We start from the raw sequence: 11,435 nt of genomic DNA on the forward strand, positions 1-11,435 counted from the left end.
CCCCAAAATTTTATTCCCTCCTAAAAGTTCCATTCGCTCAAATTTCATTCCCCCTAAAGTAACCCTAACTTCTACATTGCCCCCTTTCTTTACTCCTTACCCCAATCGACTTACAAATTAGTTACCAGTTTCGCCCTAGAAGACGACGGGTAGCATAGGAACAGGGTACAATCTACCAGATGCAACTTTTTTTGTCGGATGGTAGGGATTTTCAAATTGATTACACCACTAAAGCCATTGACAACAACGACACCATCAGCGGAGTTATTGTAGGTTTTCTATGTTGATTACAACTTCTAAATTTAATGGATTTATTGTTAGTGTTGAATGATTTTGAATGATTTGTGGATTTTAGGGAATAGAGAAGCAGATTGCGTTCAAGATGATGTTGCCTGGATCTAATTGTAGAATTTTATTAGGTGCATCGCCATTCTAGATGGTAAGTTTGAATGATCTCTTCGTTTGTTCTATTGTTTCTGTAATTGTCTATTTCAAAGGTTTATTATGTGTTTTTCATGACTAATTATGCAATTCAAGGTGTGATAATGTCAGTATGGTCAGCTAAATATCATGTAGGTGTTTGAAGTACTACCAATAGCCAACTAAAAGTATTTACATTTGTTCTTCATTTAGTTGTTTTTGTCAGGATTTTATAATTTGCTGAACATATGCTACTGAAAATGTTTTAATTTATGTTACATAATACAAGGTGTAGCTAGATTAGCTTAAGATGGGAGACAGATTGTTGCAAGAGCCAAATCTAAAGCCCACAACTATGAAAGGTCATATCACCTTCCCGCTGTATTTTACTTGCCCTCTTTTGTGTTACTCTCTCCTGATATATATTTAGGTACTGGAGAGACCGAGAGGCCTTAAGCTGGGTTTGGATAAACTTTGAAGATGATACGAATGTATATATATGACAATACTGAATTACATGTATACTCTTAAACTTTGTTTGAGCTTATAACATGTTTGGTGAAGGTTGTTGCTTAAAAGCTACTTATCTTGTGAAGCACGTGTGCAAACGGAAACCCTAAATTCATAAGTCCCTTGTTCGAATCTGATTAGCCTTAAATTCAGGTCTTGAGTTTCTTTTGTCTCTTGTTTGATTACAGTCCTTCGCTTTCTTTTGTCTTGTGTTTGATTGCAGTCTCTTTACGTCACTGCCCAATTACAGATTTCATCAACAGCTCCTCTTAACGCTTTCTGGTCTTCTGTTCAAGCAACTCCCTAAATTACAGATTAAGTCAGGTATTTCTTGCTATCTGTTAATATATATTCTTATTTGATTAGATTATTGGGCGCGTTTCGTTCTTCTAGAAATAATATCTCCCAAGGGACTATGTATATGCCATTTATCATATACCAAACTGAGGTGCTTTTCCCAACCCTGATTATAGAAATACAGTGGAGTCTTATGAATTATGATTTCCCTTTTTTGTAGAATGCTCTTTCTACTCCAGCATGCACCATCCTCAGGTCTTATATCCCAAAAACTTCTGTCTCAATTCTCATTGGATCTTGGTAAGGTGAGTTCAATAAAGTTTCATTTAACGCTAATAAATTAGTCAACGTGAGTTAAGAAGTTAACAAGTTAAGAAGACTTTCTAGCTGATTATGTGTTGTTGTAGTTCAGATTTTAATTTACACATGTGCTTCTTGCATCCTAGTTTATATAAGAGTTGATTAAATTTGTTAACCGTCGTTAAATTCGCTGCAGAAATTCGTATTGACGGAGGTGGGTCGGTCGTTGTATTGTATTCTGATGGGAGAGTATACCTGGATCGGTTGGGAATAGGTATTTGTAGCTAGACATATATTGAAATAAATCTATATATAAAACAAGTTTTATGATCAATTTTGCCAGTATCAATTGTTCTTTTTTTTTTCGAGAAGGGCTCGAGTAGCTCTCCTGGTTTGCACCACTAATTGTTTTGTTATTAAAGTTTATTGAGATATAATTAGTTTTCAATCTTATTCTAAAGTTCAGCTTTTATGATCCACCACAGGAACGCTAGGTCTTTTTCATGATGTCATGAATGAAAACTTTACAAGGAAATAATTATAAAGGTTGCAGTAAGCCCATGGATAAAAAACTTGAATAAAAAACTTCATACGTTAAGATAACAATAAAATTAGTGAAAAGAGAATGCTTACGTATATAGAGGCATTTTTAATAATAAACATATTTTAAGCAGTTCTTAATTATAAGGTCGGAGGGTATAGAGGGCGCCATCCCTTCACCTCATCCATGTATAGCGCCACAGGGGCTCCACCCTTTTTCAACCAATCACAATTTTTTTTTAAATTGTTTACCACTCTCCATGTGTTTGAGCATTGCTAGTGATTGAGTGTAAAATGGGGAGTGAAGGGGGGAGTTGACATGGCATGAGATTATTGGGTAGTGAAAATGGGGAGTGCTTGAGCACTCCTTCCACCCTTATGACCTTCTAAGTCGCTTCATTTCAAAAATTAGAGTAATATTGTAATAATATATTTTTTTTGTCGTATTTAGACATCACTTATAAAAAATGCTTTTTTGCTATGTTCCAACCCGTACTGCTAAATTTGGACATCACATATAAAAGTTGTTTTTTTATCATATGTTATATAAACTTACATGTAAATGTGTTGCTGTAGATATCACTGTGATGTGGCAGATCAGAGACTTGCTCAACATATTCACAAAGGAAACGAAGATGGGTTGCTCATCAGCAGTGTGGCTCCTTGCTCAAACCTATGGGCTCTTATAATGGATTCTTGCACTGGTATCACCTCTCAAGTTTACCAACTCTCTCCCTCATTTCTCAACAAGGTTCTTAATGTTTTAGGGTTGGGTTTGTTGAATGATTTATTTCAGACTACTAAGCATTTTGTTGTATATTAAAGGATTAGATTATGCAACAGTGGGAGAAATCCTGCTATATTGGCGTGATAGCATGTGCGAACAACGAGAGTTCTTTGGTTAAGGGTAAGGACAATCATATCTTGTAAAGCTGAGTGCTTGCCTGCTCGCTCTCTCATCTTCTAGTTTTTTGGTCTAAAATGTAGGTACCCAATTCATTCAGCAGTGTTACAACGTCAGTGAATCATTTTCTTTTTAGTGAATAAATAATAAATGGAGAGAAAGGTTCCATATCACTATTATGGCAACTGCGAGAACCAAATGGGCAATTGTTATGTCCCGTGGCGCTGGATTCTCTGACCAGGTCAAAACATTTCTTTTGTTATTTACATGAGCAATTTGTTTGATTTTGTATTAATGTGATCCTGGGTTGTGGAACTTGACTTGTTGTATCCAAGTGAAGGTATGCATAAACGATGGGATGCTGGGTATATGATAACATTAACTGCATCTACATCAAACCAAGCTGCTTTTGTTCTTAGCATCCGAGAAGAAAACTTGCAGATGATACACAGGACACACTTCGCACTTCTGTGTATCCTAGCACACATGTCAAGGTTAAGTTTCATGTTTTGTTTCTTTCCTTTCATCACATGTATGGTGTCTCTTTTGCTCAACTTTGTTGGCGGTCTGTAGGAAAAATAGACAAAGGGTCTGCTTCTGATATAATTTTGATTTTTTATAGGGCAATGGCCGTGTATGCTTCACAAAGTGGTGCCAACATAAGGGTTAAACTCATCTGGATTAACGCTAGGGTAAGCACTAAATCCCTTATTTAAATTGTGGTTGTAATGATATTGTAAATATTGAAACCTTTTAGTTTAAAGTTAAATCGCAATGGTTTCACATTTCTTGATATTTTAATTGTGTAGTGTCCACGTCAGCCAGGAGGTACTGAATGTGGCTACTATGTGATGAAGTTCATGAAGGAGATAGCTTACGAAGGAGTTGAAATACTTGACAATGATAATGTAGGTTTAGGCATATTTTAGTCTGTATATTAGAGAAATATGTACTTATATATCCAAACAAATGCTTAAATTCATATTTTAGGATTAAATTCTGATTTTTAAGATTTATTTTATTTAATTGTTGTCTCAGGTTGGGAAAGGAGTAGAGGAATACTCGGCTGCGGATATGGATGGCATTCGGGAAGATTGGTTGACTTATGCGGTTAACTCTATTTTTAAGTTATAAATCGTATTTTAGGTGTTGATGTGTGTCGGTGTGTATATAATTTAGATATATTTTTAAGCCCTTTTTACACTTTTAGCCAAGTTTTAAATTTATAAAACACGATATTTACTAACACTAAACACACATATGGGCAAGTGCACCCATCGTGGACGTAGTATAGTGTTGGTAAGATACCGAGGTCGTCCAAGGACACAAGAGCTTTTAATACCGGTTTATCCTCAACGTCTAATCAAATCAAAAAGTTAGAAAAATGTTTTAAACTAAGAAAAATAAAAACTAACTAAATGCTGAAAAATAAAATAAAATAAAAAACAGATAGACAAGATGAATCACTTGGATCCGACACGTGTATTAGTATAACCTTTGATTATTTTCGCACTTTTGCACTTATTTAAGAGATTATCTTAGTTATTGTAGTAGGCCCCTTTTTCGGAGGTGACGTTACCCTCAACCCAGTAGTTTGAGTCAGCAAGGATACAATCCTAAAGGGTTGGATTATTGAAAGATAATGAATTAAGTTATTAATGCAAATTATGGTAGGCCCCGCTTTTGGCGGTGACGTTACCCTCGGCTAAGTAGTCTGAGTCAGCAGGGATACAGTCCTAAATAGCCGGGTTATAGTATTAATAGTAGTTAGCTTATGAGGGGGTCAAAGAGTTTGGGTCCCCGCCATCCAATACCTATGGGCATTGAAGGAGATCCTACTAAATTTGACCCAGGTCCCAAGCAGGACCTCTAAACGCTGAACAAGGGCAAGACCTTTACCAAACCGTTCCCTTAACCCCCGACCAGGTAGCCAACATACCTCCATATAGACCGTGGAGATATGAATGGTGAAAATCTTTTATTTTATATAGACAGTAAAATAATGCCAAGACACCACGGACAAACGATAAGGAAAGATCACCTTCAACATAAGTAACTAGTTATTAAAGTCATTAATACAAAACCAAATAAAAAGTGCAAAAGATTAAAAATAAAAAGTATTATACTAAACACTTGTCTTCACCAAGTGATGTAAGAGACTTAGGCAAACATGGCCTTGATTGTCAAGAACTCTTACGATCAATCTTGGATCCCGAGACGACTCACACACTCTATGATGGACAATGGATGATGGTGGTGGATGATGGTGTTATGGTGGTGGTGGGTGGTGGATGAAGTGTGAGAGAGGTGGTGTGCCAAGGGATGAGAGAGAATGAAGCCAAGCTCCTCTATTTATAGGCTGAACAGAACGCTGGACACGGCCCCGTGTTCGCTGAACACGGCCCCGTGCCCGTCTGACATTCTCTCTCTTCATTAATTGTAATTGCGAATTACAATTAATGCGCCTGCTGTACTTTCAACACGCCCCCGTGTCCGCTGGGCACGGCCCCGTGGTGAGCAATGGAAGCTTCTACTGGTTTGTCTTTTCTGCTGCTTCCTGGGCACGCCCCCGTGTTCGCTGGACACGGGGCGTGTTCAGACTCTGTTTCTCTTCTCTTTATCTTGGGAGGTGCCGTTGAGGGTCCGGGCAGTTTACTTTTGTTCCTTTTCTTGTATTTATGGTAGATTTAGTAGTCTTTTTGCTTCTTTTGTGATTTTGAGCTCATTTCATCCTGAAAATACAAAAGGAAGACAAAAACACTCTTTTTCCAACATTAGTACTTAAAAAGGGTTAGTTTTATGCCTTAATTGATGTGTTTTATATGTTGCATTTTACACACATCAAATACCCCCACACTTGAACTTTTGCTTGTCCTCAAGCAAAACTCTTTTTAATGTGGCTTACACTCCCAAATGGAATAGGTAGAAGAGAAGTTTTTTAACTTGTCCTAGAGTGTCGGGAATCCAAGGTTTGTATAGGTTCTATTTTTATTTTATTTACAATCTTATTCGTCATGGTTTATTTTGAACTTTACATAAGATAAACTACTTAATTTGGCATAGCATGCCTTATTAAAATTCCATTTATATACAAGTTCACATACCTCACGGGAGATCACTCAATCACTCGGCCGAAGGTGTATATTTAAGTGAATCGCTCGAGAGCGGCACGGATTTACATTTTCCATATGCTTGCCAAGCGATCAATCCTCCTCCTTTTTAACTTTTACCTTTGTAAATATCAAGAGGTCTTTTGGGGTGAAGGCTCGGGTTTAAAGGTGGGTGGTTGGTTAGTGGTTAGTAAAAAGGGCGAAAATCGTAACAAGTGTCGGTTTTCGTCAAATACCTTATTTTTGGTGACATTTATTTTTGAAGTATTTCTCCAAACAAGCTTTTTGTAGCTTATGTTTGTTTTTGACTTCATCATAATTATATATATATATATATTTTTTTTTTTTTTTTGTCACGTAAAGGGTATGTTTATGAAAAACCGAGTATGTTACTAAAATAAAGGTGAAAAAATGAAAAAGGTTTTTGGTGGGTAAAAAAAAATTGTTTTTGGGGTAATGAAATGAAAGGTTTAGGCTCAAAGGGGTTTTCTAGGGGGATTTTGGGTAAGTAAAAAAAAATGAAAAATAATGGTTTTGAACGAAAAATAGTTAGTCCTAATGCCTCCATCATTTACTTACTTGGGTTTAAGTTGGTAAGGACCGGGAATGTATCGTCGTGGCAAGTTCTAGATTTGTAAAGACCGAGCGGCTATTCACACAAGAAACGAAAAATGAGCATTTAATCTAAATATGTGTATTTTTATGCTCAATAGAGGCTCAAAACTCACTTTTTGTGGGAATGGGTTTTTAATGTGACCAAGCATATATAATCGAATTTTAGCTAGACTTGTTATACCGTTTCATAATTTTCTTATGTTAGTTCTTTTTATCACGACGCTATCGGTTGTAAGTTTTTAAAAATATAACCCTTTTATAACTTGTTATTCCCAACTTAAACTAAGACAAGTAAATAAAAAAAATTGAAAAAGTTTTTTGAAAAAAATTTGGGGTGTTTAGCGGTTCCAATAGAGTTTTGTGTAAGGCTTGTTTTCGGATTTTGCAAAATTCCAAGGTTTTAGCATCCCCCCCACACTTAAATTACACATTGTCCTCAATGTGTCCAAAAATAGAGTTTTTGGTTGATTAGAATATGTAAAAGTGTGTTTAAAAACAAAGATTTGTGTTACTGGCGCTCTGGACACGGCCCCGTGTCCATTGAACACGGCCCCGTGGAGAACTGCCAGTAACGAAGAACTTACAGAGGGTGAACACGGGGGCGTGTTGGGTGAACACGGCCACGTGTTCGACAAAAATCTGCAGGTCAGTAGCCAAACAGCAGATCTGGGAGATGGACACGGGGGCGTGTTGGGTGAACACGTCCCCGTGGTGACAGTCTGTTAGCCGAAAAAAATAGGGTTTTCTCCCGGTTTCTTTCTCCTAGGGCTGCGAGTGCTAATGTTTAGCATTCTAACCCTTGCATTGCACCTGTTCAAGCATTCAATACCATCCAACCAAGCACCAAACATCCTAATCTTACCATAGTTAAACATTATCCATCACAAAGTAAAAACAAAGTAAAAATAAAAAGAAAAGAGTTAAGGAAAGTAAATTGTCTTGACAAATGGCACGCAGGCCATGAATTGTTCGATAGGAAGGGTAATCAAACCTGTGGGCTCATAACCAGCTAGCCCTTTGCTTCTCCCGGCCTCCTACTCCATATCTTCATCACTGTCTTCACCTCCGCCTCCCTGCCTCGCCATATACTCCCGGATGCTACCGATGTCATCTTGCATGTCGTTGACGCTGCGTTCGATAGCTCCTACCCGGAGGTGTGTGTTGTTGGCGAGGTTGTAGGTGTTCCGGGTGCACATGAGGTTTTCCTGCAAAAGATCATGCAAACTTTGGAAATTAGGAAAACCGCCTCCTTGAGAGGAGGATTGACCCTGTTCGCCTTGGGGAGGGTATTGGTACTGTGGAGGTGGTGCATGAAGAACTAGAGCCTCTTGCGGGTTCCATGCGTAGCCTTGCGTCCTTTGAAAGCTCACCGTCCCGTCCTCCGCTTCATAGAGCAAGTTCATGGCCCGGCAGATATGGTAATCAACCCGTCCCGACCATGGACTCCTTTCGAAGGACTTCGGGATGTTCGCGAAGTGCTTGAAAAGACGGTACACCCATCCCCCGAAGAAGATTGGTGTAGGAGCAGAGGCAAGGCGGTTCAAGTGCATGTTCCGCAGTAGGAGGTAAGGAACATCGAGAGGCTTCCGGTTGTGGATGCAGTGAAGGACAACCAAATCTCTAACCCCAACAACGCCACTACTGTCATGGCGTTGGTTCAGCGAGTACGTGAGGAGCCTGTGGATGTAGCGATATAACGGGTCTCTCAGTTTGGTACTCTTTGTGCTGCTGGAGTTGTAGATCCCCTCGCCGATTTGAGCCCATGCGGCTTGGCGTTCTGTTGCGTCCAAATCTCGCAATCCCCCGGTATTCTCTTCGTTCCCTGCTTCTTCGTCTTTGTACAGCCCAATGATTGATCCGAACTGCGCCATGGAGGTTCTATAGGTCGTACCCCCACATCGAAACTCGACCGCCTCGTGATCAAATGGGTCGCGTCTCGAGTTGAAGATGAACGTGCTATAGAACTCCAATGTGCATTGGTGGACCGACCGAAGTCGGGTAGTCAATGCAACGTGCAGTGGACCCGTCACTATGTTGTTGAAGCGGTCCAGTTGGTTTACCATTGTCAGAAGATCGGTACATGCCCGCCTTGGATATTCTTCGGGCCTTGTTTGTAGGACCTCATAGCGAGCCCTGGCGTCAAGTTCGCTGGCATTGAACCGTGTGAATTTGGACATCTGAAAAGAATACAACAAAAGTTAGTGCGAAACATGGAAATTCGGGTTGAAAACTGCAAACAGTGGGCTGGACACGGCCCCGTGTTCAGCGAACACGGCCCCGTGTTCAGGCGTCTGTAACACCTAATTTTCATTTTTTCGTCCCGGTTTCGAAAACCTGAAAATTTTTAGCCTAATAGCAGCGGTTTCCCCCGAAAATGAAACCCTAAGTGTCATTTTTCCAAAATCAAACCATTTACCCTTTCAATTTTGAGTTTTTCGGTTCAAGAACAAGGGTTTGTGTTTTTAGTTGGAAATCGGACAAATCTATCAACAATACATGGCTATTTACTTCCTATCACTCTACTCCAAACTACTACTAACAATTTTCATCAAAAATTTTGAGTTCGATCCGGATGAACATGAAGAACCCTAGATTTCCCCCAATTTTTGATGTTTTAACTACATGCAAGTAACTAATCTAACTACTAAGAAGGATAGAATCATACCTTGACGTTGTTAGGCTTGGTGGTAACGTTCGAAATCGGCAGAAAATCGCTCTAAACCAGAGAGTTCTCGGCGAAACGGGGCGTGTGGAATGGTGTAACTGATAGAAAAAGAGGGTTTTATCCCGACAGTCGCCTCGACACGGCCCCGTGTTCAGCGAACACGGCCCCGTGCCGGGTGAAATTTAAAATTTTTTTTTTTTTTTTTTTTAACGTGCTTGTGTGCATGCCCCTTATCTCCGAATAATGGTTAGATGATTTTACCAGTTTCGAATGATCACTTACCTGTAACATGTCGGGTATGAGTTTATTCGTTGACCGTTTGAAGTGCGATTTCCTCTTCCTCATCCTCAATGGATCCTCTGTAGAGTTTCAGCCGTTGGCCATTGACTTTGAATGGTGTTCCATTTCGAGTTTTAATTTCTACTGCACCGTGTGGAAAAACATGGGTGACTGAAAAAGGTCCCGACCACCTAGATTTTAACTTACCAGGAAACAATCGAAGTCGCGAATTGAACAGTAGAACTTGATCTCCAATCCGAAATTCATTAGATTTAATATATTTATCATGCAAATTTTTCATTCTTTCCTTATAAATTTCGGAGTTAGAATATGCATAATTCCTAAGTTCTTCTAATTCATTTATTTGACAAAATCGATTCTTACCGGCAACTTCTAAATCTAAGTTTACGTTTTTTATTGCCCAGTAGGCTTTGTGAGCGATTTCTACTGGCAAGTGACAACTTTTTCCATAGACTAGTTTATATGGGGTTGTGCCTATAGTGGTTTTATAAGCGGTTCGAAAAGCCCATAAAGCGTCGTCTAGTTTGTCAGCCCATTTTTTTTTATTTATCCCTACGGTTTTCTCAAGTATTCGTTTTAAACCTCGATTAGTCACTTCGGCTTGCCCATTTGTTTGAGGATGATATGCTGTTGAGACCCGGTGATAGACCCCATATCTTGTTAAGATTTTTTCGAGTTGATGATTACAAAAATGGGTACCTCTATCACTTATTGATGCCTTTGGTGTGCCGAAACGTGAGAACAATTTTTTTAGGAATTTTACTACTACTCTTCCATCATTTGTTGGAAGAGCTTCGGCCTCTGCCCATTTAGACAAGTAATCGACCGCCACAAGTATATATTTGTTTCCTTTTGAAGGCGGGAAAGGTCCCATGAAATCGAGTCCCCACACATCAAAGATTTCACAAACGAGAATGCCATTTTGAGGCATTTCGTTTTTGGAAGAAATATTACCCGATCTTTGGCAGGCATCACATGTCTTTACAAGGTTTTGTGCATCCTTGTAAATGGTTGGCCAGTAAAATCCTGAATCAAATACCTTTCTTGCGGTACTTGCGGCACCATGATGTCCTCCGTATGGACCTTCATGACAATGACGGAGTATTCTTCGTGCTTCATTACCATGGACACACCTTCGGATGAGTTGATCGGCACACATTTTGAAAAGATAGGGGTCTTCCCAAAAGTAATGCTTTACATCAGCAAAGAATTTCTTTCTTTGATGATGTGGCCATCCTTTGGTGACTATACCGCTGGCTAAGAAATTAGCGTAGTCGGCATACCATGGTTCTTGTCATCATTTCCAGGGACTCCGTGGGAAATTTTTCGTTGATTTGCTCGTCCCTGGTTGTCTCCAAAGCTGGGTCTTCTAAGCGTGAGAGGTGATCTGCAGCAGTGTTTTCTGCTCCTCTTTTGTCCTTGATTTCGATGTCGAATTCCTGGAGGAGTAGAATCCACCTTATCAAACGGGGTTTAGCGTCTTGCTTCTTGAAGAGGTACCTGATGGCTGCATGGTCTGTATAAACTATTGTTTTAGAAAGAACAAGATAAGAACGAAATTTATCAAAAGCAAACACCACCGCTAGTAACTCTTTCTCTGTAGTTGTATAATTTTCTTGTGCATCATTTAGAGTTTTACTAGCATAATAGATTGGGTGGAAATGTTTTTCTTTTCTTTGTCCCAAGACTGCTCCAACAGCAAAGTCGCTTGCATCGCACATGATTTCGAAAGGAAATTTCCAATCTGGTGCTATCATGATAGGTGCATTGACTA

At 39.3% G+C, this 11,435-nt stretch overlaps 1 protein-coding gene across 20 annotated transcripts; it reads left to right on the forward strand.

Moving 5' to 3' along the window:
* Window positions 1–4,180, forward strand: LOC110923096. Of its 20 annotated transcripts, none has more exons than XR_002583727.2 (15): window positions 1–269; window positions 356–439; window positions 710–782; window positions 851–939; window positions 1,017–1,083; window positions 1,181–1,254; window positions 1,448–1,532; window positions 1,724–1,801; window positions 2,644–2,771; window positions 2,893–2,974; window positions 3,055–3,212; window positions 3,312–3,465; window positions 3,594–3,663; window positions 3,781–3,879; window positions 4,010–4,180. XR_002583727.2 is itself a non-coding variant. In XM_022167272.2 (4 exons), the coding sequence occupies exons 1-4, from the start codon at window positions 3,314–3,316 to the stop codon at window positions 4,103–4,105; spliced, it is 417 nt and encodes a 138-aa protein (XP_022022964.1). In that variant the 5' UTR covers window positions 3,219–3,313; the 3' UTR covers window positions 4,106–4,180. The 20 variants fall into 20 exon arrangements, 1 of the variants encoding a protein (XP_022022964.1); XR_002583726.2 differs by having other exon boundaries at window positions 851–911; window positions 985–1,083; XR_004859641.1 differs by having other exon boundaries at window positions 851–911.
* The last annotated feature ends 7,255 nt before the right edge of the window (window positions 4,181–11,435 follow it).

Source organism: Helianthus annuus, chromosome 6 (assembly GCF_002127325.2).
Source record: "Helianthus annuus cultivar XRQ/B chromosome 6, HanXRQr2.0-SUNRISE, whole genome shotgun sequence".
NCBI classification, from domain to species: Eukaryota; Viridiplantae; Streptophyta; class Magnoliopsida; order Asterales; family Asteraceae; genus Helianthus; species Helianthus annuus.